Source organism: Ictidomys tridecemlineatus, chromosome 12, assembly GCF_052094955.1.
Source record: "Ictidomys tridecemlineatus isolate mIctTri1 chromosome 12, mIctTri1.hap1, whole genome shotgun sequence".
NCBI lineage: Eukaryota > Metazoa > Chordata > Mammalia > Rodentia > Sciuridae > Ictidomys > Ictidomys tridecemlineatus.
This window is the reverse complement of record NC_135488.1, coordinates 40,319,348-40,346,043: the sequence shown is the minus strand read 5'-3', so window position 1 is coordinate 40,346,043 and position 26,696 is coordinate 40,319,348. Positions and strand designations below refer to the sequence as shown.

The following is a 26,696-nucleotide window of genomic DNA, read 5'->3' as shown; positions in this document are numbered from 1 at the left end:
CCAGCACTTGCCCCCAATCTGCCCCCCCCAGCAACCATGCTGTCTAAAATATACTCATGCTAAATTGTGTGGAAGAATTCTACATCTAGCAAAACCACAAGAGCTTGCAAAAGCCAGCCCAATAACATTTAGAGGATTCTCTCTCCAAAGCAAGCTTGCCAATGCCTGAGTGCCCACACACTCTATTGGCACCAACCTCACCTCCTTTTACAATGCACATCCACCAAGATATCATCGCCTGTGGTGGTTGCGCAGGCCTCTCCAACAAACAAGGTGTTTTCAGATGCACGTGAATAAACTTACCAAAAATACTGGAAGAAAAAATTCACTCTCTAAGATATGATGACGGAGCTGCTCTGTGATCTAGATCATCCGCCTCTCCTGCATCCTCTCTCTTTTCCTCTGTCTGGCTGGACCTTCACCTCAGCCCAGAAGGATGTCTCCTTTCTAGTCAGAAGCCCTGTCATGGCGTCCATTTCCAGGCCCTGATTCCTGGTTAACTGCAGCCAGAGCTCGCTTTCAAGGTAGTCTCTTCAGATCCTTTCCCTACCCTAACCACAGTGTGGGCTCTGGCCCCACCCTTACTCTCTACACCACCATTCCACATTATGGTCTTCCTGTCCCTCTCTGTGACCCAGGACTGCCCATGACTGACCCCACCCAACAACAAGCTGTTGAACCACGTGCTATCAGGGGTAGAAATGACCAGAGATGGCTAACTTGAAGATTTCACAGAATAGGTCATGAGACAAGGAATATCCTGAACCAGTGAAATGACATAAGAGGAAGTCAATGAATTCTAACCTCAAGGGCAAATCCTACAGTACACTGGCTCTCAAATTCAGCTACACACTGGAGCCACCTGGGAGCTGTGCATAGTACTGACCGCTGGACCACCCACTGGCCCTGGGCTGATGGAATGGCTCTGGGCTAAGATGGGACACTGGGGATTGTAAATTACCAGTTGAGTATAATATAAAGCAAACTTTGAGAACATTGCTTTTTTCCCCACATGAAGAACTGTGTGCATGCAGATGCAGAAGTACACAAATCTACAGCATATACCTCCTTGAGGGCCATAGATTAAATGCACTGCAGTCACCAGCATCCTGGCTAGGAACACCACCAGCCTCCTATTTCCACCTTCCAGGTGATTGCAGCCCTGCCATCCAAGCATGGAGGAGTCCTCCCTGCTGAGAAATTTCAGTTTGCAGAATGGAGAGCCCTCTCTCCTGGGAGTCCCTGCTTTGACAATAAGTGCACTGGAAAGTTGAAATCAAGTGGGAGGCACATGGGCAGGCTTCCTGGATGAGGCCCTATTGAAAGGAGGATGGGATCTGAGGAGTGGACCAGAGAGAGGAAAGATGGGAAGTACAGCAAGTACATTCAGAGCCGAGATCAGGCCCAAAATACAATGTTGGCTGATAAGAGAGCCCTTGCACCAGGATCAACAATTTTGAGAAGGCAATGAGGACTGCCTGAAAAGATCAGTTCCACAAAATTCCATGGAAACCCACTCATCACACCTTTCTGAAAACACTGGAAATGTAGGTTTCATGCAAGGAACTCTGGGTGACAGATGGCAAAGTTTGCCAAATGCAAACATGCCTACCAGCTCTGAGAAGCCATTCTCATTCACACTGCTTCAACCAGGGAAAATCCCCACGTGTTCACTGAGAACAAGTTAGCTTGTGCCACTTGAAGCTGCTTCAACAAACAGCTTCACTTCTGCACTTCTAAGCTGTTCTCCTCAAGAACTTTCAGAGCACAGTTCAGGCATGAAACACGAAGGGTGCCACAAAGAGTTCTCTTGAATCTAGCATCACCAACTTTCAGGGGAAAAGAGGACCAGCTGAGAAGATCAGTTCTCCAAAGTCTCACTGACATCCATTTGTCACACTTGTTTACAACATTCACTTGAAGTGCAGGTGCCCACATGAGTGAATTGTTTTTTTTTTTTTTTATCAATGGCACAGAGGCTTCAATGTGTAAGCATGCCTGTCACCTGTAAGAAGCAGTTTTGAATTCTTCTAGGTCCACAGGAAAAAAAATAGCATGTGCTCACAACAAAGTTAATCAACAAAGCAAATTGAAACTGCTTGCAGCAAACAGCTTCCATTCTCCCATTCCCCAGCTATTTTCAGCAATCGCATCCAGGGTCCAATTCCAGCTCAATATAAAATGTGTGCTCCCAAGGAAGCCTGTATAATTGACATCACCCAACTTGGGGAGGCAAGGGGAATGCTGAGAAGATCAGTTCTTCAAAACTCCTGCTTTTTCAGAAAACTCATTGAAAGGCAGGGTACCCACTTGCAGCCATCAGTGGTTGAGAGATGGCACAGAGGCTTCAATGTGAAACCGTGAATGCCAATCATTACAAGTGCTTCTGACACACTCTAGTGCAACCTGGGACACCCCAAAGTGCTCAACGAGAACACACTTTGTTCCTGCAAGTGGAAGCAGCTTGCATGAACTGTTTCAATCAGGAAATTCCAAGCTCTTCTCAGCAAGCACATTCAGAGCACAGTTTTGGCCCAATAGAAAAAGGGTCCTAGCAAGAGGGTCCCACACCTACGATCACCTTCATAAGGTAGCTTCCCATCTTCTGTGTGGAAGTGGGTTTCTCCTTGGCCCTTATGCTGTAGAGGAGACCACTAGGAGCTAAGCTTCACGCAGGACCATCTGACCTGGACTTTTTGCAAGCCCTATGAAGCCCTCACACATGCTCAAATGCTATAGGACTCTGCAGACCAGTCCATGCAACAGTAGACATTCATTCATTGTCTAGAGTCTACAGGTTCCTAAATGCATGGCATTCATTATCATCAAATGCACAATTTTGATCAAAAACCATCACAGTAGATTAGGTAACAAATCATCACAGTAGATCAGGTAACAAAAACATATATAGTTTAAAATAATAATATATTAATGGGAACAACAAATACAGGATAGAGTAACAACTGTGTTACTAAACAAGGTCAAAGACAATGGCAAACTATAGATTCAAACTTTGAAGCAAATAGTAATCAATGTAAATATTCCTGGGCTGCCTCAGCCCCGCCCAGGCACACAGCAGCAGAATGGTTTTGCAAGCATCCTCAGGAGGGCTGCAGCCTTCTTCTTTGCAGGACGAGAGGGAGGTTGAGGCTGGATCCACTCATCATTCTTTTGGGAGAGGCTCCTTTTCCTCAGCACGAAGTTGGGTTTCGTGTGAGGGTTCTTTGCGTAAAATACGTTGGCCTGCGCTGGAATCCTCAGCTCTGGGGAGAGAGGGGTGTACAAAATAAGGTGGCTCAGGAGGTGCTCCCTGGGACACCCCAACATCTGAGAGCCTGTGCCAGAAACGAACTGAGCCACACACCTGAGAGCTCTCCAATTCAGTACCAATACCAACAAGACAGCCTCCACAGTCCTCCCTGAGGAAGAACTAGGCAGAGCACTTCAACAGACCTAATGTCTGTTCCTACCAAAGGCTTTGGACTCCAAAACATCCCAGGTCCTCTTGCGTCTGCCAAAGCACACCACTAGGGTTTGCATCTGAAATCTCCCACAAAAGTGCCGAAGATTCAGACCCCACATGAGCCATCTTCACAGGTGGGTATGGAAGGAAGCATTGGATGGTGAGTGCTCTGATGTCAACATGCAATTCTCATTCAAGATGAATACACTACTGGGAGGTGGGAGGGACTGGAAGAAAGGTTGAGCATGCTTGGTGGAAGACGTAAACAGGAGTGCGCCCTGGGCACCAGTACCTTGTCCCTGTTGGCTCCACTGAATCCTCATTCTCCAAGTAGAGGTCCTCCTTCTCCTCTCCGTCTTTCTCTCTCTCCCTCTCTCTCAGCCTTGTTCTCTCTCTCCCAGTCTATGCCTTTGTGGCAAGGGCTGAGGAGCTCTCCACTGCCACACACTAGAGCTTTATGGACAGCCTCAGTGCACAACCAAAGAGAAAGTTGTGAAACCCAGAGAAAAGGCCTAGGATTCCTCAAGTATGGCCACGGTGAGGACAGGCTGACCAGCACGGATACCACATTAGAGCCACGCTTCTGCGTTGGTGGAGCCTGCTTCCATGTGAACCAGGCTTCTGAGAATGGAGGCCACATTCCAAATGCTGCCCTCCTGAGAACAATGATTCCAAAGACCAGCAAAGGGACTGCTTCCCTCTGACATGGTGTATGGCCCAGTGGTGCCATGACCCCGAGTGGGGGAATACAACAGCCAGCTTCTCCTTCCTCTGAACATCTCTTTCCTGTTGCCCTCCTCTAACCTAGAGCCTGTTCTCCATCCCTTCTGGGTTGGATGTGGGGATCTCTGCTATGAATTTCTTAGGCTACCAAGGCCTCAGACAGACTTCCTCTTCCATAGACTCTACTAACCTAACAGAAGGTTAAGATAGGAGACAAGTGATCCTAGAACTCATTGGGATGGTGGTCTTCAGCGTACATAGGCTGGGATAATGGCTGCTGAGGTGTTTGGCTCACAAAAGCCAACCAACCAACCAATGAAAAAGCGCTGACATTATTATCAGATGAGCTCTGTGGCTACGTGCTCAGGAAGCCCTCATCTGACTCTAGTTAGGGATCATAACCTGGCTATTGGGATCACTCCTTGGCTAGTGGACTCAGGTGCGGAAGACCATGGAATTTATGCAAAAACAGATGATTCAAGCTGTCTCCCAGGCTGTGTTTTCTTCCCAATTTCATCCTGTTACTGCTTGCTAGAATCTTGGCAATGCTCTGCCCAGGCAGTGGTTTTCTGGTCACACAGAAGGCTTTCAATCCTACTGCTTCAGTCCACAAAATGCCAGTTCCATCTTTAGCCCATGCATTCCCATGTTCCTCTGAAACCACTCCTATCTCAGACCACAGAACCATACTGCTCCTGGAAAGAGGCTTTCCTCCTCACTCATCAATGATGTCAGCTTTGCATGCGTCTTCATGTCCTGGGCAGGGCACCTGGTGGGGAGCCGCACTAGCCACTGGGGTATACCAAAACACCTGGAGAGCTTACACCAGCAGAAGTTCAGTTGGATTTGTGCACGAGCCCAACACACCCTGTTGGAGTGTTCTTGGGGGTCAGAGACTACTCTTTGGTGCTAAGAGTTGACCTGAGTCCACATCCTGACCCTTGCTCTCTGTCATCTGATTGTCCCACTTACTCTGACGGTGAGAGATGATTTGGCCCAGCTCATATTCCTCCGGCTTCTCCTGAGTAAGCAAGTATAGCTCGAGGGCCCTGCGGATGACGACAGGAGCCCGATCGTGGCAGGTCACCTGGAGCAGCATGGGAGAGAGGCCTTCAGGAAATGGGCCTTGAAGTGACAACTCAAGGACAGTGGGCAGGGGCATTCTGGAGGCACCTCCACTCTAAATACAAGGGCAACATCCATGACCCTACTACCTGAGGCTGACCTCCTGCTCATCGCGTGGGCTCTTCCCATAGGCTACTAGCCCAATCCTTGTACATAGGACTTCCTGGACCTGCCATTGCTCTTTGTGGAGCTGCACTCCTCTCCAAGTGAAAGGACCCCACTACCTGCATACAGATGCAATCTCATCCCACAAGTTGGGAGGGATGGGACAATAGCCTCCAAGATCCTAGGTCTGCCCGAGGATGCAGGCGGCATTGGGAATGGCCTAGGCACAAAACCTAGAGGCTTTGGTCTGGATTGCCAGGGCCCAAATCAGACCCAGGAACGTGACCACACACAGGAGTGACGAAAGATAGCCATGAGAGCTCCTGGCCTCCAGAGGCTCAGTGCTGGCTGGGGTGTACGAGGGCACCTGTTCCGCCAAGGGTAAACATTGGGTTACCTGGACATTTAGTGTGCTTGCTCCACATCCATACTGACTCTGCAGAGAGACCCTCTCAGCTCCTTGTTCAAGGAACATGCAGAACCTCATACTGGTGTCCTGCTCCATAGAGGCCAGCATCCCATACAGAGGAACCTGCAACCTAGGTCCTGGCCTGTTCTCATCTGTCACCCATACCTGCCTCTGCCCTTCTGGACTGCATGCTGCCACCTGACACACAGACTCCCTCAGACATGGCGGTGGACAAGCTGCTGCTCTCCCTCATCTCAGCTCCAGCCCTTCACACTGACCTCTTCCTTCTTGATTCCCATCTATCCTCCTGATCATGCAGAAGCTCCAAATTCAAGAGGGCATGAGTAGTTCATGGTATTGGACCAGTGTCTGCTCCCCACCCAGGTGTAAGCACCAGGGGACACCCCTGCTCCCAGGCTTACCAAAACAGTCTTGGCCATCTTTGTGCTTTGTGTTTCTATGTGGACACGAATTAAGCAGGTGTCTCCCACCTGCTTGTGGGAAAGCGGCCTGGAGGACTTGCAGGTTGATTCTGAGAACTGTGGGGGATGGAACATCAGCAAACCCAGAAACAGAAAGCCACCCCAGCCTGTCAGTTGGCTCTATGGGCTTCTAGCACATATGTCCAGGTGCTCAGGCTTCTTATTTCCCCAGGTGGCAGTGGAATGGCAGCACAAGTACAGCTTGAATAAGGTAGGTGTTTACCTCCTTTCCCTTGACCTCGCGGCGTTTCCTCACGATGAAATAATATTTGATTTGTGGATTCATGGACAGATACATCAGTGAGTGGTCAGGGACCTTGATTTCTGCAGAGCAAAGTGGAGAGAATTGTTAGGTGGCACTCAAGGATTAGACCACAAAACACCCACAACCCCTGAGAGTCTCCGCCAGGGCGAGCCTGCACCAGAATTGAGAGCCCTCCTATCCAGCTACAGTGCCACCAAAGACTCCCTTAGTGATTCTTCCCTGGAGAAGATGATGTACAGGATTCTAAACCAAAAGAGCACCTGGCAATGGAAACAGCACCTTGGGCCCAGAACTTCTCAGTGCAGGTTGGATCTGCCAAAGGGACACTGCTAGGCTCTGCATCAGGATTGGCAAAGGCTCCTGTGCTTAGGCCTTTCTCCCCAGGGCAGCCATGCTCACACATGGGCATTCAGGGAAGCGTTGGATGGTGGGCGAATTCATCCCCTTGCCCTGGATGAATCCACTCATGGATGAATACACGGAGGGGAGGTGGTATCCATCAGAGGTGTGTTGGGCATGGACATGGGAGGACTTGAGCAGGGTGGTGCCCTGGAGAACTCTATTGTTTTCTAGCATCGCTCTCCTTCCCCTTGTTTCTCATCATGAGCTGTCTTCTTGGTACTTTTATTCTGGTTCTTGTTCTACTTCTGGCTCTTCTTTCTGTCCTGCATCTTCTTGTAGTTCTTTCTGGGTCTTTTTCCTGTTCTTACATGATTCCTTCTTGTTCTTCTTCTTGTGTATCTCCCTCCACCCTTCCTTCTGTTCACCTCCTTCTTTTTCTTCTTCTGCCTCCTGCTCTTTATCGTGTGATCCTCTCCCCACTCAGGAGTGTCTCTTTCTCCTCCTCCTCCTTCTCCTTCTTTCTCTGGCAATGGTGGGGCGTCCTGAGGAGTTCAAATCTATCACACTCTTCTGCCCAGATGCAGCCTCCGTTCAGTAGTCCAAGATGAAATCAGTTCTCAATCAATGGCCAGGAGTGAAACCAAGACCGAAGACAAGTGACTTCCTTTCTTTGTCATTGTCACAGTCAGGAAAGACTGAATAACAGACACCGCATTCTGGATAGGCTTCTACCTGTGGTAGTCAGCACCTCATCTGGACCAGGATTGCTAAAATAGATTCCACCTCCATAAAGCTTCCCCAATGAAAACAAGGTTTCCAAAATCTAGGAGAGGGCCAGCATCACTGCCACCCTCCTGCCATAAGGCATAGATGCCATCACACCTAATGGGTTCCAGGCCCCCCGTAGTCCTCCCTTTTGACGTCTGTTACACACAAACCTCCCCTGGTCTGGAGCCTGCTCTCAACTGATGCTTGGGTTGAAAATCTGTTTCTGAAATCACCTTTGTAGATTCTCGGTTTGGTAATTCCTTTTGACTGGCTTATTTTTTTACTAGGGATAAAGCCAGAGTCACTTAAGCACTGAGACCATTCCCAGGCCTTTTGACTTGGGTACAGGGTCTCCCTAAGTTTCTGAGACTGTTTGGAAATCCCCATCCCCCTGCACTGCCTCCCAAGTCCCTGAGATTCGCAGACACTGCCCCTTGCCCAGCTCCTTGCACCTCAGTCTTCCTCATGTGTGAGACAGAGCCAACTCAAATGAGGCGGTGTGTGAAAATGGGAAAACTCACTTACGTGCCCGACAGAGGGTGGGTTCTACTGTGGACAGGCTGGGATGGTGGAGGCTAGGAGTGTCGGGCTCACAAGAAAGGAAAGAGCACTGGCATTGTGGACAGCTCAGCATTGTGGCCTCTGTTCTTCAGATGCCCTTCTTTGTTGCTGGAAGGAATAATAACCTGGCCATTCTGATATCTTCAGGAGATGGGCACCCAGGCACAGAGGACTTGGAATTGTTCCAAAAAGAACCCAAACAGGCTGTCCCCTGGCCTTGACTTCCTCTTCACTGAGTGCTGTTCCCAGTTGCTGCAATCCTGACATTCTTGAGTAGGCAGGACTTCTCATATCCTGGCCATGGATTGGGACCTGTGCGGCTTCCGTCCATAGCAATGCTGATCCAATCAGGACCCATGCTCTGCTCCTCTTCATTTGAAGGCATCCTTATCAGTGAGCCATAAACCAAACTGATGATGGATTGAGCCTCTCTCTGCCTTGCCCTCATCGATATTAGCTTTGCATTGCCAGACCAGGTCCAGGGGAGAACACGTTTAGGGAGGTCCAGCAGCCCCCTGGGGCCGCACTGAACACCTCCACATTGGACACGCCCATCACTGCACTTGGTTTCCTGCACCAGGCCCACCACACTCTGGCTATTTTAGGGCCAAGGCCCACTTTCTCTTGGCTGTGAGTTATCCTGAGCCCACTGTGGATCATGTCTCCCCACTGTCTGATTGTCCTACTTACTGTCATGCAGAGACATCATTCTCAGCAGCTCAAAGTTGTCCACATCCTCATGCTGCAACAAATTTTGGTCCAAGGCCCTGCGGATGAGGCTTGTCACCCTCTCCTGACACGTCACCTAGATCAGGGTGGGACAAATGTCATCAGAGAATGGATTTTAGAGGAGCTACCCAGAAGACTGTGGTCAAACATTCAGGAGAAATCTCAGCTACATATACAAGGGCACAATCTTGTTATCCTGCTACCTGAGTGTGTCCTCCATATACCGCCTGGGTTCTTGCAACGTGCTACTAGAACAATCCTGGTACAAATATCTGCCTGTACCTGCCATCTCCCCTCTCCCTGGGGAGCCACATTCCACTCAGGTCAAAGGACCAAACTGCCTATGCGCAGACACACTCTCATCTCACTGAGATGACAGCAATGGGCCAGGGATCTGTGCACCAAGTGTGCTCTGGGATGCAGGCTGCCTTTGTGGGTGGAAGAGGCAGATGCACTGAAAATTTTGGTCCTGACTGCCACTACACAAAACAGACTCAGATACAAGAGTGTGCACTTGAGTGCTTCATGATAGCCTGGAGAGGCCCTGGGCTCTGGAAGCTCGGTGCGGGTCTGGTTCTAATGATGTACTTGACTCAGCACTGGCAGTCACTGAACATGTCTCCTCTGCAGCTGGACACCTGCAGCATTAGCGTGTCTACTGCACATCCATAGAAATTCTGCCAAGAACCCCTTTAGTTCTGTATTTACATACATGCAAAGACTGACATTCCGAAGCTGTGGCATGACCCCCCAGGTGATCCCGACCCCACATTTCCACACCTAGTCATGCTAAGGAGGTTCTCTTTCCTGCCACCAGGAACACACCCCCTCCTACACGTGTGACAAGTCACTGCCAGTTCCTCTGCTCCAACCTCACTCATTGAGAATACCAAGTTCTAGGCACTGCAGCCTGCACCCTGGACATATCTCTGCCTTCATCTGTCCACAGCACTTTCGTCTGCACTTCTGGCCTGCCAAACCCACAATGCACAGGCCCACTCACCGCTGCAGCTGGGCATGCTGAGGCTCTCCCCCTTCAGGTCAAGCCCTTAAGACTGACCTCTCTCTTCTTAATTTCCCACCACAGCCCCAGGGTTAGCTGTGTCTCCTGCCTTCCACTGTGTGGACACCCAGGAGGCAGCCCTGCTGTCGGGCTTACCAGGATGCGCTTTGTCTCCCTCAGGCTCTGTCCCTCTAGGAGGACGTGGACAAAGCGGCTGTCTTCCACCTGCTCGCTGGAGTGAAGCAGTGAGAAGCTGCTACTGGCGACTTTTCTCATGCACCACTCATTGGTTTGGGAGGCCTGGGGCAATGGTCCTGCAGCCACCGCAGAGCTGCTGCTCACAGCTGCTGGGATCCTGGATGCCACTGCCACAGAAGGCTCCAAGAACTGTGGGGGATGACAACATCAGCAAAGCCCAGCACCTGCACCCCACCCAGCCTGGCATTGGCCCTGTGGGCATTCTACAACATCCATCCAGAACCTGAGGTTCTTGTTCCCTTGGAGGATGTGGAGTGGCACCAGGAGTAAAGACTGAAGAAGGTGGCTGTTTACCTCCTTTGGCTTGACTTTAAACAACTTGCTGGCAGCTGTTTCCCGAAGAAGAAAGTTATAATCCACTCTGCCATCCAGGGCGTAATATACGTTTCCATCTGCAGGGATCCTCAGCTCTGGAGAGGCAGGGGCAGAGGCGTGGTAGGTGACACTCAAGGAATACACTACCCAACATCCCCCACAACTGAGAGCCTCTGCCAGCTCAGGTCTCACACACAGACCTGAGAGCCCCCGAATCCAGCTACTGTTGCACCAAAGACTCCCCACTGATTCCTCCCTGAGGACCCTCTATGCACAGGAGGTCCCCTACAGGAACACCTTTCAAGGAAATAGCCCCTTGTACCCCAGACCCTCTTAGTTCACGCTGGACCCACCAAAGACAAACAGCTACACTTTGTATATAGATTGGTCCCCCAAGACTCATGTGTTCAAGGTTTTCTCCCCACTGCAGCAATGATCACAGGTGGGTTTGGGGAAAAGCACTTGATGGTGGGTGCCTCCACCTTGCCAGTGGATTCATCCACTCATACAGGGCTACACTAATTGGAGGGGTATGGTTTGGAGGTGTGTTGAGTGTAGGTGGAGGATGTCCACAGCAGGGCTGTGCCATCCAGAGATATATATTTCTCTTGAGTTCCCCACTTCTGCATTTTCTCCTCATGAGTATAATTCTCATTCACATTTTTAATCAATTTATTGTTATACTTCTTGTTCGGCTTGTGTTTCTCCTTCTTGTTCTTGTTCTTCTTCATCTTCTCCTCATGCTTCTTCTTAAAGTCATCTTGACCTTCTTATTCATGGTCTCCTCCTTCAACTTATTTTCATTTTTCTACTCCTCCTTCTCCTCCTCCATGTCCTCCTTCTCCTCGTCCTCCTCATCCTTGTCCTCCTCCTCCTCGTCTTCCTCCTCCTCCTCCTCTTTCTTCTTCTTCTTCTCCCTCTCTCTCTCTCTCTCTCTCTCTCTCTCTCTCTCTCTCTCTCTCTCTCTCTCTCCCTCTCTCTCTCTCCAAGAAGAGTTTACAAGCTGTGAAGGGTTCTATTCTACCACACTCTTCTCTCTAGAAATGGCCTCTGGTCCTAAGTGGACTCAGTTTGCAATGAATAGAAAGATTGGAAACCAGAAATGATTCTTCATTGAACTGCTTTTCTCATGTACTCAACTAGGTCAGGAAAGGTCGCCAAAGTAGGCACCCTGTGGTTGTCTGTCTTCTTTGACACAAGACAAAGAAGCCTCTCTTCTTGGCCCCTTGTGGATAATAGCTTTGCAATGCCTCCTCAGGCCAAGGAAAGAACACATGTTAGGCAGGTCCGCAGCCCCTGGGGAACATGAAGAACCTGCAGATTTATGCCCCATCATTACACTTTGTTTTGTGCACAAGTCCCACAATACTCTTCCTGGGCATTGGGTCAATGCACACTGTGTTTTGGCTCCCAGGTATCGTGAGCCCACTGTGACTCACTGCTCCCTACCCTCTGATGGTTCCACTTACTCTGATGGTTCAAGAGAATTTGCAGAAGCTCGTAGTTTTCTGGGTTTTCCTGCTGGAGCAAGAATGCATCTAAGGCCCTGCGGATGATGACTGGAGCCCTGTCCTGGCAGGTCACCTGAGCAGGGTTGGAGAAAGCTCATCAGAGAGGGAATTTGGGAGTAGCTACCCAGAGGACAGTGCTCAAGGACAATCAGAGACAAGTGAGCTCTCAACACAAGGGCACCATCTTGATACCCTGCTACCTGAGGCCTTCATGTGATCATGTGGGGGTCTTCCTATGAGCCTCTAGTCCAATCTTGGTACAAGAGTTTGCTTCAACCTGCTATGCCCTACAGGGACAAGGGAATAAGGACCAAAAGGCTTTGTACAGACACACTCTAGTCCCATCAAGATGGGAGGAATGGTCCAGTGGTCTTCCATATCCCTGCTCTGGTCTGGGATGCAGCTGCATTTTTGTATGGACCAGGCACAAACCCTAGTTGCTTTGGTCCTGACAGCCAGGGCACAACACACACTAGGACTCTTTAATGATAGGCATGGAAGCTGCTGGGCTCGAGAGTGTCAGTGCTTGCTAGGGTGTCAGGAGGTTCGGACCCAGCAGGTGCAGTGGTTCAACATAGCTCCCCTGGAAGTGGACACCAGAGTCTCATGATGGATACTCCACACCCAGGAAAATTCTGCAGAGAGAGCCGCTAAATCTCTATTCACATACATGCAAACTAGGACACTAATGGGCCCCTCCAAGGCCCCCAGTTCTCTGTGACCCACACCTACCCACCCTAATCATTCTACAATGGCTCCCTTCCCTTCAACCAGCAACATATCCCCTCCCACACACAAGAAAATGACTGCCAACTCCTGTGCTTCAACCTCCACGGTTCAATATACTCCTCCTCAATACCAAGGTCAGTAGAGGATGGCCTGTACCCTCGATATTTCTCTGACCTCCTCTGAACCCAGCACTCCTGCACTTCTGACCTGCACACCCCAAAACACGCAGGCCCATTCGCACCCAGACCTGGCATGCTGCTGCTCTCCCGCCTCTCTCTTGCTCACTTTCTGCTCTCCTTCCTGACCTTCCAGAAGCTCCAGTTCAAGAAGACAGGCCTAGTCCAAAGTGTTTGCTGTGGACTCGGTCTTCCCCACTGTGGGCTCCCAGGAGACTCCCCTGCTCGAAGACTCACCAGGATGCTCCTATACTGTGTTGTCCTTTCCTTTTCCAGGTAGACGTGAATGAGGCACCTGCCTCTCATCCGCTTGTTATATTGGGGCCTTGGGGAAGACCGAGTAGAGACCCCTGATGTCCTGGACTCTGGCTCTGCCCCTTCCCTGGGAGAAGGCTCTGGCTCTGGGGTTGGCTTAGGAGCCGTGACAGGAACTGAGCTTGTAGCTAGAGGAGAAAAGATGCCAACATGACTGCCTTGCCCTGACCTTCCCACAGACAGACAATAACTCTGCTGCCAGGAAGAACTCAGGCCCTTGGCCCACACAGGACCTCTTTGCAGACTGGGGTCACTTCCTGAATGGACAAAGGCTTGTCCTAATTTCCAGCCCAACACCAGGCATACAGACTCCCTGCAGTGGGACAAGAGTCGGACCTTTCCTCATATACCCTTAGGTACTCACCACAGTCCACCTGGCTCTCAGGCTTTGCCTGGCTTGATTTGCCATCTTCAATTGCGGCCAGGAGGTGGTGTGCTTGGTGTTCCAGGTTCAAGCCTCCCAGCAGGAGCCACATGGATAGCAGCTGCTGCAGACTCAGAAAGCCTGGAGGCTGATGGGAAGCCTCGGAGTAGAGGTTCACCCAGGTCCCCAGGAAGGAAGGTGAGGCACTGTGGGGAGGAAGGTGTGGAGTCAGCAAAACCCTGGCCTTGCCTTCACCACGGCCTCCAGAGAAAACCTCTGACCCTACACTGGGGAGAGCAGTCTTTCCTCAGCCTTCCCAAGTCAAATCACCTTGCAGGTCCCTATTCTGGAAACAGGAGCCCACCCTCTTGACCCCAAGCCCATTCCATGTTGAAGTTGGTCCAGGGGTCCACCATAGTCACTGAAGAGGACAACGTGCACTTATGCCCCATGGAGTCAGGGATGCAGTCACATGTAGGATATGTACTCATGGCACCTGCGGTTTGAGGCTGACCCCCATGAAAAGGGACAAAATGGCAGTCATTTGCACCCTATTTTTCAATGAATTATGAAACGTGACTGGAAACGTGTCTTCACACAGTGGGTGCTTTCTCCATGTTCATCAGTGAATGAGCCCAAACGGCTGATTCCCACATATCTCTGGGTGTGGGAGCCGCCATGTCCAAAGCCCCTGTCCAGCTATGTCCCAGCTAGGATGCTCTGTCCCACTATGGAAATTAACATGTCTTTATTAACCCAAAAGTGCTTTTCCCAAGGCCTGAGTTTTGAGACACCTCTGGCAGAGATCTACATTCTTCACAAAGCCAATATCACACCAGTGGTGCCCAGTGTGTGGGGACTGCTCCACGGACCTCTGTGGATCAGCTGGAGTCAGGATGCTTTCTCTGCCTGAGAGCGGAGTTCACTCCCCTTGCAAGGCTGTGGCAGGCACCTCCAGGACTCGTCCCATTTGGGACTGACATTCCACTATGAGTGTGGTCCTCTATGTCATTAGGTATCACAAACCTTTGGGTCCCTGAGAGGTACATGGCAGCCCCAAGACCCAGGCATGAGGGGGCTACACACTTGGGCTTGGTGGTCTGGTGCTTACCTTGGGAACAAGAGATCCAGCACCTGCTGGGTGGGGATGGAATCCCAGGAGATTAACCCCATGTTGCTGCTGAAATGTAGGTTCCTCCCACAAATGACAGGCAGGAGCTCATTCCTAAGCTGGTCCTGCCTGTAAGGTTCAAGGCTCTGTACCCTGAAGGGCTCCTCCGTGTTCTCATCATTTTCACCCTGGGTTGGGACCAAGAATGTTGGTTTAAAATGGAAATGGTGACAAACAGAAAAATGACTTGTGCCAATACACTAGAGTCAAAGCAGAATGGGACAGTTCCCATCAGTACAAACACACACACACACACACACACACACACACACACACACAGTCAGAATAGGAGTCCTGGGCCATTCATCAGGGATCAGATTAGAGGGCCTGCTGGGCTCACCTGCCCTGTGCTACTCACTGTTACTCTTGAGCTCCTCTGCGACAATCGCCAGAGGCTCTGGCGTCTAAGATGAAGCCTCACCCAGTGCATCCACAAAAGGGCTAGTTGGCCCCCCTGAGATTCCTGGGAGCCTGAGGCTCGGCATTGTTTGCAACCACAGGAGAACATCCTTCTCCCTCCAGTTTCTCCAACCAAATGAGCTCGGATGGCTTGGTCAGTTAAGTGGGTGCCTGGATACCAGGGTTCCATGTTCTGTTTGATCCATTGTCAAGGCAATGATGTCATTTCCTGTGCCCATACCTGAGCCTCTTTTCACATAAGACCACTTTCAAAAGCCCTATGAGCTGCTGATTTCTTCTCCATGCCTAAACATCTCAGGTGCGCAGGTGTTCACCAACAACTACCCAAACATCCACACCAGCATCTGCCCTGCTTGGTGCCACTAGAGTTCCAGCTTGGAGCCTTCAAAAATGCATTCACAACCAGTCCTTCCCTCTCAGCAGCTTTTGGACCCTGGTCCCATCATTGTGCAACTCATGCTGTGCCCAGTCTTTTCTGGAAAGTAGGGTAGCATCTAATCTCTAGGGTTTATTGTGTCTATTGGCCCATAACACCCTCTATTCTCTCTGAAACCAGAGATGGGACTCACAGGTGGCTAAAGCACAAATGTAGAGATGGGACAATCACAAGAAGGGCAGAGACAAAGAATGCACGCCAACTCAATCAGGCCTGTGTCCCACACAGGGACGTGGCCAATGTCCGTCCCATCGTGGCTGCAGTTCCCTCTCTACACCATGGCAAGTTGGAGGGGACTGAGATGCAGAGGCTGCTCCCCTCTGCCATACAACTTCCCAAGGCTTCTCCTAAGATTTCAAAAGGGCCAAGTGTGTCTAGTGTTGGGGTCTCACAGAGACTCCGAGGTACCACAGCATCCTGCTGCCCAGAACCGGTTCACCCCTCACCTCAAGGGGGCTCAGCCTCTGGATTCATGGGAATTGAAGTGGGTACAGGTGATGGGATATCACCTCCAAGACTGAGTTATGCCAAGTCCATGACCCCTGTCTGCATCCCTGTCTCCAGCACCACTCCCCTCTCTCTCTTTCCTCCCCAGAGCAAACAAATCCATTTAGCAAGTGTGTCCTGGGATAAAGACATGACAGTCACCCATCCTCTCATTGCAAAAACACTGAGGCTCAGCCAACATGGATCCTACCAGGAACACAGGCATAAACTCAGAGTCCAATCCTTCCAGCCCAGCCTCAGTGGAGCCTGGACTCCCAGCCTCCTGAGTCAAGGAAACAGAGGTGCCTAGCCGAGCCACCTTGGATGCAGCCACACACAAACTGAACTCATCAATGCCCCTTGCTCTCAGTTGTGAGTAAGAGGGGAGGTGGTGTTTCACAACCCTGGACATCAAGTGCAGTCTCCAGGCTTTGGGGTGTGCCCTGGCCTCTCTCTATCTGCCCAGGCCCTCCAACTCACACTGGCCTTTTACCCAACCTCCTCCTAGGGCCAAACTCAATCCTGCCTCTCAATTTCTTCTGCCTTCCCCAACACACTGCTCCGCAAAATGAGCAGGGCTGGCTCTCTGTTATCATGCTGGTGTCAGCAGCAATGCCACCCCACTGACATCATTCTGAGTCCCAACCTAGGCACTCCAGCTGTCCTTGCCACGTGTGGCCCTGTTTGGGCTCTGGCTCTTGCTCTTTTCTTTCATGTGCATGTGTTTTGAGGTTTTGAGTTTCTCCCACTGCAGAACTGCAGCTGTGGCAGGGTAGAGCTCATGAAGGTGACATTCTGAGCCACATCCAATCCCATCAGGACTGTGAACTGGGGTGATGCTGGAACACAGTGATGAGTGAACACATGGGAGGTGGTTGGACCCACCTTGCCTCTGAGTGGTTTCCTTTCAGGACAGGAATGTAGGGATAGGAGCCCCTGGCGTGGGAAGCTTTGCACAAGGCGTGACCACGGGCTCTTTCCTGGCAAAAACTGGTTCCACTCAGCATGGAGAGCACTGTCATTCCTGGTGGCTAACAACAGCCCTGGACCCCAGAAAGGAACCCACACTCAAGATTAACGTCTGAGTGTGCGTGTCCTCGAGGAAATGAGGTCTCCTGATCCCAGGTGCAAAGGGGTAAGTCCTCTAACTCCAGGGGCCATGAAGGGACATCTGAGATTCCCTTGTCCTTCTTTCCCTCTCTGAACCCATGGTGTCCTCACACTAACCACAGTTAGGACCCTGGCCTCATTCCCCAGTTGGGATCATTAGGCTCCATAAAGGACAGTCTCTAAGATGCTCAGTAAACCACCACCCTCTGCACAACCCATAACCCTATTCACCCAAGAGGCAAGAGGATTTCTATTCAGGAAAACCAGGACAGGGAGAGCCTTTCTCAAGGACACAAGGACATTAGTGAGTGAGGGAGTGATTAATGGATGGAGAACTATTTCCACCACCAACTTCCAGGAGCATATATGGCCCTTTGGGCACAGGTACGGACCCTTTTTTTCCAATCAACTTTTTCAGAGAAGTGAGGCTGCCTTCTAGATGGCACCTCCACACTAAGGGGGTCTCCTACTTCTTCCACATGTACATATTGCAACGGGCCTCCCACTGTGCATCTGAGAACACTCTGTGGGCATCTGTAGCCTTTCAAGACCCCAGAAACCATGCGGGCACCCCAGCACCAGCAGAGCATTTGTGCACATCACAACAATCACCCCGGGTGAGAACTCTCCGTTCCACTCTGTACTAGGCCCTGCCATCTGTACTGATCAGTCCAACCCCTCTCCTTCCTGTTTCTTGATTATACTACCATGGTTCCCACACATGGATGCCAGGGTGCTTGTGGCCCCCCCAACCATTTGAGTTCCGGGAACAGTGGAATGTGTTTGGGAACTTCTGGATGACGGGAAGTCCCACCCTCCAGGGTTTCATCTTCAATGTAATGAGTGCAGAGGGAGCCAGGAGGGCTCTGTCAGGTAGAGAGAGGTGGGAGCTGATGGAGCCTCAACTAAGGGCCCAGGACTCTGGGTTCAGAGCTGGTGTTATGTGGAATTGTTGAGGGACGTGAAGAAAACCCAGCTCACTGTACGCAGAGACAGCAGATGCCCTCACGTGGTCAGGCTGCTGTGCTAATCAGAGCCCCAAGATGTTCCATAGGTGTGCAGGTGGGGAACCCACGTGCCAGCCCAGGCTGTTCCTGAGCACCTCTACCTGGATTCGGAGCACGTGACTCTGCATCAGCGTCCTCACATCAATGTATCCCGGCCCCCCACCCCAAAAGTTCTCTCAGAGACAGTGAGGTTCCACTGCTCTGGACTTGCCCTTTTCTCTGGGATTCTGGGGACCCATTAATTAGGAGGTCACAACAATTCTCAGCACACAGGCTGAGCCTACTGAGATCCCAGGAGTATCCAGGCATTGCTTCTATTTATAGTCCATCATGTCCCACGACACTGTGGACACGTATTGCACTCACCTAAAGAAACCACCAGGCCCAGGGCCTTCGTGCCACTGGCCTGCAGACACCTGGAGGAACAGGCAACCTATAGGCTGCGTGGAACCAAAGACCCTAGATCCTGGGATCCCAGCTGGAAACACAGCTCATGTGCACACAGTCACCACTGTCACCGAGAGTGCAATTGAAACACCCGCAGAGTTAGCAGTGGACCTGATATGCCCACGAGTGGGGGTGAACTGCATCCCTTGAAAATGATCGTGTCCAGAGAAAGGCAAATTTTGTAGGATTTCACTTATCTCAGATTCTCAATTATCAGGTTCATAAAAAGATAAAGTACAATGTTCTTTTCCTGGGCCTCATGGGCACTAGAATTCTGCATTGATGGCAAGAGTATGTCCACGTGACTTCTGGAGATGCATGGTGGTGACGCCTATACACCAACATGAACATGCTTAATGCCACTCAACTGTGTCCTCCAAAATGGTTTAATTACAAAACAGATGTTCGGTGTCAATTACCACAATGTAAACCCTTGGGAGACTGCTGATTGACTCATCTTAGCGTAAGTCAATGAATAAAGGTCCTAAGGTGCGAAGCTACAAAATGAGGGATGAGCATGGATGAGGATGGGCGGGAGAATCCTCCCCCTCTAACACAATTAGGGAAGGATGTGCTGCCCTCAAGTGGCTGGGGGGCCTGGGATCCTGCCACAGAGGGGGATTCCAAACCTCACATCCCCTGACCCAGGCCAGAAGACCAGGTAGAGTCCAAGGACCCTGGGGTGGCCCAATGGCAATAAAGGTCAAAAGGAACTGGGATCTGCCTGGACCCTCAATCCCCTACTCTGAGCAGGGCTGCATTATGAGGCCAGAGGCCATCCATAGCAATCTGCCTTTACAGGAAAACAGGGACTGCAGGCTGCCTCTGGCTCACTGACTCAGGATGGTGTTTTCATAAAGCAAGACCACTTCCTCACATTTGACCAGCAGCTCATGCGCTGACAGCACAATGGCTGGCTTGACTCAGGCCCTGAGAAATGAAATAGAAAATTCATAGCAAACCCATCTTCAGCTCTTCCACATCATCAGGGGGTGTGATTCATTTCCATCAACAAAGATGTCTGAAATGATGTCTAAACATGCTGGGGACTCACCTCCGTGTGGAACTTTTCAGGAAAAAGGGGATCAAATCTCATGAAGCAACTCTTCTCTCCTCTAGCCCATGGGCAATGCAAGGAACCTGCATGTTACCAGAGGCTCACTCTCTCTTCTCATGTCTTCTGGAAAGGATTCATGAATGCTTCCTTCAAGGTGAAGCAGAAGCCTGCATTCCCAGCTGCACAGAAGTGTTTGACGGCAGTGTCTCCCTTAAAACCCAAGAAGAAAAACAGGTCATTAAACAGGCACATGGATTAGAGTACATGATCAATGATCCCTCCTCCCTGAAGCCTTCCACATGCCCACCTTCCACATTCACAGAGAAATGCTTGGCCATTCTCAAGACCAGGAGACCATGATGCTCATCACCAGGAAGTCAATAGGAACATGAACAGAGCAGCATGGATTGCACAAGGTGGCACACCAAGGATCTGCAGCACAGCTGCTAGAACACCAGAGCTGAACTTCAGTATTGACTTTCTGCCACCTGCCGAGTACGATGGTAATGTCAAGCACAACATGCAGATATGCAAGTAGTGGGTGACACGGTGCATCCATTCACAGAAGTGGGCAACATCTTCATTGGAACAAGGAAGTATCTTATCCTTACTCATCAAAATCATCACAAAGAATAAAATGGATGCAAGACTTCCCATTTCACTATCATGTAGCTGTTGGAATTCCCTATTAAATAATACCTCCTCCAAAATAAAAAATATCTCAGACATGTGTCAACTATTCAATGGATGACATTTTAAAAACTAGGCCTTTCCTTCATATTTATGTATGCTATAGCCCTGCCTAAGGCTCTTTGAGAAAGGAGCACATAGAATTGGATCTTTGAAAATCTCACATTTGCCGATAAATATTACCGACAATGTCAGGCATGGCGAAGTGAAAAGTGGGACTTTGGATACTCAAAGAATGCTATGTTGTGAGATTGGTGTCTCTGACTCATAGACAGCATGTGGTTTCTATGAAAGCTGGTGAGGGAGCAGGAGTAACGAAGCTCATGGAACAGATGACCTCAGGGAATACTGACAGATAGGCCAAACTGGAGAACATGTTCCAGCTAACATTGGTATTTGGGCTCCTGAGCCCAGTCCTGTTTTAAAAAAAGTTGCAGACAGGCAGTGTTCATGTACAAAATGTCTACCATGTAAAAGTGGGTAATTGAAATGTCATCTAGGTACACATCTGATAGAATGGTCTGCCAACCTATGGATTTCATTCTAACAAATAAAAAGAAAAACACAGACATGAGACATAAAGATAAAACCTTGTCTTCACCAGGATGCCTAAAAATAAGTTTTATTTGCCTCATGCAAAGAGCTTTCAATAGAACTTCTGATTTCTGAATGAACCCATTCAATTTTATAATGCACAGATCATAAGGTTTTCTTTACAGAATATTCTCTTCTTCTTCTTCTTAAAGCCTCACATAGAAAATGTCTCACAGGACATAGGAGGGGAATGACCCAAAGGATGAGAGAATGGCTGGAACCGTTCTCAAATGTGCCCATGTAGCCTAAAGTTTGAAGGCACCTGATTGTACTCTAAAACAATGATGAACCTATTTGATCCATTAATTAATAAATAGCACCGCTTTACCACTTGAACCAAATCACAGAAAAATGGAAACAGATGATCGAATTCCTCTTCTCCCATCACCTCCTGGCCCAGACTCTCCCCAGAGGTGGCTCTGGTCATCTGTCTATTAGGGAGTCACCCGTGGTCCCCTATCTCTCAGAAAAGAAAATCACCTCAGCTACTGTCCCTAAAGCCAAGTGATGGCTGCGGTTTCCACACCGTGTGGATCTGGAGAGATGCACAGTGCCGCTGGACCAGCCTATGTTCAGGGCTGTGTCTGTGTCCCACAGCTGAAACATGTGGTCCAGGGTCTTCTTTCCACCCACAGGTCCTAAGAACTTGCAGTCAGCACGTGCCTCCTTATTCACTGTGGCCACAGACTTCCTGCCAATGGCCATTGCATTGTACACGTCTTATAATTTAACACGGCATTGAAATGAACTTCCTTCTGGGAGCTTCCCAGGGCACGTCCCAAGACCTGAATTTCTGTGTTGTAGGGAGCATAGCATTCGTGCATTTTTTAAGTTTCATGGATAATGTTAAATGTGCCTCCAAAGTGTATGAAAAAAGCTTATCTTCCTATCCCCTCCCAGCACATATTATCAACATCCTTAATTTGGGTAAAAAATAAATAAATAAAACACATCATTTGAGCCTGTGTTCATCTTCTTGCCAGCTGTGTTCCAGTGACCTCCTCCCGTGCATAGTGCTCATCTGTGTTTCTCCTCGTGCCTCCTATTCTACTGGGTTGCCATTTCCTCCCAATCGGTCCCTCTGTTTTGACAATGTTTGGGGCATATTTCGTTGGAGAGTAGTTTCTAACGTGGATGGTCAATTGAACCATCTTGACAGCTTTGGGTTTTGAGGATTGAAGCCAACCCTCCCCATTTCTAGGCCACAGCCTCTTCTCCTAGATTTCTACCAATATTCCAGTAAATATTTCATTGAATTTGGTTGGTCTCTGTGTCTGGGTTCAAGACTTAGGTCCTGCACTTGCTAGCAGGGACATTGTGCTTTCTGGTTTGTTGTGTTGGCTTCTTGGGGACACTGTGAGAATCAGGTAGGCAAGGCAGGTAGAGTGGCTGGCCTAGAGCATGGCCCAGAGGGAGCGTTTGATCAACATTATTTGTAAAATGACAGCTGTCAATTATCACAACCAACATGAAAGGCCATCCTAATAATCATCATTATGAAAATATTGGTCACAATAATGTTTTCTACTTCTATGGTACATCTGTATTATACTCTCCATGAGTGAGGTCACAGGCCATGTGTCATTGTGTGCCTGCTTCTGTCATTTAGCGTGGAGGCCCCTGGCATAGTTTACGCTTCAGGACTGGAAGCTCTTTTACGATACAGTTTTCAAGTGGCCATTGGTCGCCTGATGGTACTCCATGGGGTCATCTGAGCCTGGCTTGCATCTGGCTCCTGCAACCAACATCCTGTTTTGCTAGAAACTCCATCGAAAGAGGCTTGGAACTCCTGCTCTCTTGTTCATCTCTGAAGTTCTGCCATTTCTTCTCAGATGGCTCCACAAACCTTTCAAAACCCTCCCCTGCTCCAGGGCTTTGAAGCGGTTTCTTTGGAAGCTTCTGCACAGGGTTAAGGACAAGCCATTCCTCACATGCTCCTTCCACAGGAGGAAGAGAGGGGCCAGAGGGGCCACAGGGAGCAACCTCCTGCTCTGTTCCAGGCAGCCACTTCCAGGCTGGGGCTGCAGCCTGGGGCTCTCAGGACGGCTCTGGCTAAGGGGGAAGCCCTACCCAAGCCTGGGTCACAGCCTCCCATGCCCCAGGGCAGCTGGTGAGCACTGGTGGAGGGAGGAGGGGAAGGCTTGCACCCCAGGAGTCGGGTCTGGACAGCATTCAGGTGGGAAGAGACCGCTGGTCACCAAGGGGATGTGAAGCAGGGGGTGACCCAGGGCAGCCATGAGATCTCCTCTAAAGACCACTGTGGTCCCAGCACTACAAAGGGACTGAGTGACATTATTACTCTTCCCTGTTTTAAGGACAGAGGTGTGGAAGGGATTCCTGAGAGTCACAGAAAACGTGGCTCACAGGTTTCATTTTGCCATCTAGGAGTGACCTTGGCCGCACTGGTGGCAATTCCCCGGACCTTTGATGAGCCCCCTGGCATCCTCCCAGTGAGTCCTCCCAGGCCCAGTCTCAGGGGCAGACAGCTGCTCTGACTGCTCTCCCTGGACCTGAGGATCACATGGGGTTCTGAAATTCTTTTTGTTGCCGCACTGGGCATTGAACCCAGGGCCTTGCACATGCTAGGCAAGTGCTCTACCACGGAGCTCACCCAGCCCTGAGGATGACAGGTTTGGAGAGCATTTGCTACCTGAGTCTTGGTGAGGTGAATCCTCATAGCCCTGAAGTCAACACGTTTCTCTACCAGCTGCGTTTGCAGGGTTAAGATCTTAGCTTGAGTTTTGTTTTCCCTTATTTCTTCACTTCTCTCTCTCTCTCTCTTTTGGTACCAGGGGTTGAACCAAGGGGTGCTTTACCACTGAGCCACATCCCCAGCCCTTTTTAAAATACTTCATTACAGACAGAGTCTCACTGAGTTGCTCAGAGCCTCACTAAATGGCTAAGGTTGGCTTCAAACATGCCATCCTCCAGCCTCAGCCTCCAGAGTGTCTGGGATTACAGGCATGTACCACTGCCCCCCAGCTCTGCACTATTCTTAATCAGAGAACCTGTGGGGCTATGTTTACTAGGTATGAATTGAGTTGCCCTCCAGAGAAAAGAAAAAGTAACAAAGCACTGCTGTGTGGGCAAATCAGGGATGACCCCAGGACAGGGTCAGCTTTCTCTCCAAGGAAACCCCACTGCCCAAAAGGAGCCCCTTGGCCAACGCAGTGGTGCACTCCTGGAATCCCTGCACCTCAGGAGGCTGAGGCAGGAGGATCAAAAATTTCAAAATCAGCCTTAGCAATGGCAAGGCACTAAGCAAATCAGTGAGACCCTGAGCCTAAATCAAATTCAAAATTGGGCTGGGGATGGGGTTCAGTGGTCAAGAATCCCTGAGATCAATCACTGGTACCACCCCCCATGAAATAAAAGAGCCTCTGCTAAGGACTTCCATGTTGGCTGAGGCAGCTGCCTACAGTGGGTGTCCTGCAGAATGCAGTCAATCTCCCCAGGCCTGGCCTGTGAGGAGGGGTTGGCCCGGAGACCAGGGGTTAGCCCCCAGCTAATGATCACTTGGTATTGTGGTTTGGATGTCAAATGTCCCCATTGCCCATGTGCTAAAGGCTTGGTCACCAGCCTGTGGCCCTTGGGACATAATGGAAACTTTAGTAGGTGGGGCCTCCTGGAAGGAATGAGATCATTAGGGGTGTGACCTTGAGGGGGATATTGGGACCCAGCCCAGTCCTACCCACCCTCTTCCCAGTTACCCAGAGATGAGCAGCCTCCTCTGTCATGTGCTCCAGCTGCCAGGATGTCCTACTGTGCTGTCACAGGCCCAAAGCAACAGGGCTAAGGTGCCATGGACTGAGACCTATGCAGCCATGAGCCAAAAGAAACCCTGTTTCCTTTTAAGGGGATTCTCTCAGATGCTTTGTCACAGCAGCAGAAAGCTGACAGCACCCTTGGTCTGTGCCCCTGCTTTATACATAGGGATGCTGAGGGCCCACAGGAAGCCGAGCAGCCCCAGGTCACATGGTCCCATAAAAACAATTATTATCTATTCATTCACTGACTACATGGCAGGAGCTGGACTCCAGATCTCAGTGTTTGAAAAAGTTGTGTTTCCTTCCTGCCCCTTAGTCCCTCGCTCTCTCTTTTTGTATGAATCCAAGAAGGACCTTCAGGAGATTGCAATGCCATCCAGTCATACTAGCCAGCTTTGTACTTGAACATGAAATTCATGGGATGTTTCTGCTTCACATTGTGTTAGTCACTAGTCATCAGAGAGCTCTGTGCTTTCACTTACAGAGTGCCACCCCACTTCCCTGCTGCAAGGGCTCTTCCTGCCAGGTCACCTGCTGGATGGAGGGCACTGCCCAGTGCCCTAGATCTCTCCTGAATGTCCTGTGACCAACCCACTGCAGGCCAGGCAGACATCCACAGAAAAAAACAGCGAGAGGGTCTGGCGCCCCCTGCAGGTACTGTTATATAGATGCCCACAGAACATTCCTCAAACCTGCAGCAGCTTGGACTGCATCCAAATGCAACCACAGGCCGAGCACAGTGCCACCCACCTGTGATAGAGTGACTCAGGAGGCTGAGGCAGGAGGATTGTGGGTTTGAGGCCAGGTTTAGCAACTTATTGAGGCACTGTCTTAAGATAAAGAATTAAAAGGGCTGAGGATGTAGCTCAGTGGCAGAGCCCCTGGTCCAATCCCCAGTACCAAGAGGAGGTGGAGATACCAGAGATGGGAACTTATGAGTTGGGTCAATGGTAACTCCAAGCCCAATGAGACTGAATGCACAGGGGAAGCTTTAACCCGCAAAAGAAAAGGAGGCAGGGAGCTTCAGCTCCAGGTAAAGGACTAGGAATTGAACCCGGGTGCCTTACCACTGAGTACACCCCAATCCTTTTTATTCTTGTTTTGAGAAGGGGTCTTGCTACGTTGCTGAGGGTCTCACAAAATCACCAAGGTTGACCTCAAGTGATCCTCCTGCCTCAGCCTCCCGAGAATCTCTGGGATTACAGGCATGCACCACCATGCCCAGCAAGAAAGGAACTTTTATCAGTGCAGCCACACGGGGAAGGCAGGGGACCCACATCTTAGCCTGTCTTCAGGGGGTGACAATGACTTGGAGCTTTTATAGAGAGGGGAATGAGGGAAAGGGCTTGGGCTTTGCACAGCTGCCAAAGCAGGTGGTCCTGACCAGTTGAGGTCTGTCCATCTTCCCTGGATTGGCCAGGTGGTGCCTTGTCAGGAGAGCTGTGTCACCTGCTTTGGCTCTCAGATGCACATCAATCAGACCTTGTTCCTGGGACATGAAACAGACTGCATGGGGGCGGGGGTCTGGATTCTGAATTAAGAGCAACTTTCTTCTGCTGAAAATAGAGACGGGCTGCAACCCCACGCCCACCTCAGGAGCCAGGAAAGCTAAGATGGGTCCCGCCCTTCCTCAAGCCTGGGCACAGGCCATCTGCCTAGGCATTTTCTGTGTTTTTCCCATTTTTGCTTTTCTTCAGGCCAAGGAAATTCACGTATGTAGATCACTTGGGTTTTGTTTCTATAAACTGTAACCACTTCTGTGGGTCAGGGGCTTCTTCCAAGCCTTCTGGCTGCTTCTCCCCAGTTTGATCAAAGTTCTTTATTTTTTCCTTTTTATTTCTTTTTTTTGCCTGTTCCTTGTGCTGGTG

General features: G+C 50.2%; 2 protein-coding genes across 2 annotated transcripts in view; both read right to left on the bottom strand.

Moving 5' to 3' along the window:
• Positions 1-2,888: 2,888 nt before the first annotated feature.
• On the bottom strand, positions 2,889-19,910 carry LOC144369276 (uncharacterized). The gene is made up of 12 exons (XM_078028600.1): positions 19,775-19,910; positions 14,755-14,942; positions 13,644-13,849; positions 13,202-13,407; positions 12,018-12,132; positions 10,528-10,643; positions 10,132-10,362; positions 8,934-9,048; positions 6,531-6,631; positions 6,248-6,364; positions 5,159-5,273; positions 2,889-3,263 (listed from the first exon to the last, which is right to left on the bottom strand). Exons 1-12 carry the CDS (start codon positions 19,814-19,816, stop codon positions 3,055-3,057), a joined length of 1,761 nt encoding a protein of 586 aa, XP_077884726.1. The 5' UTR covers positions 19,817-19,910; the 3' UTR covers positions 2,889-3,054.
• The window catches only part of LOC144369277 (uncharacterized), a 27,691-nt gene continuing 20,830 nt past the window's right edge, over positions 19,836-26,696 (bottom strand). The window contains exon 12 of the mRNA XM_078028602.1: positions 19,836-19,987. Coding sequence (XP_077884728.1) covers positions 19,836-19,987 — 152 coding nt within the window. The remainder of the gene's footprint in view (positions 19,988-26,696) is intronic.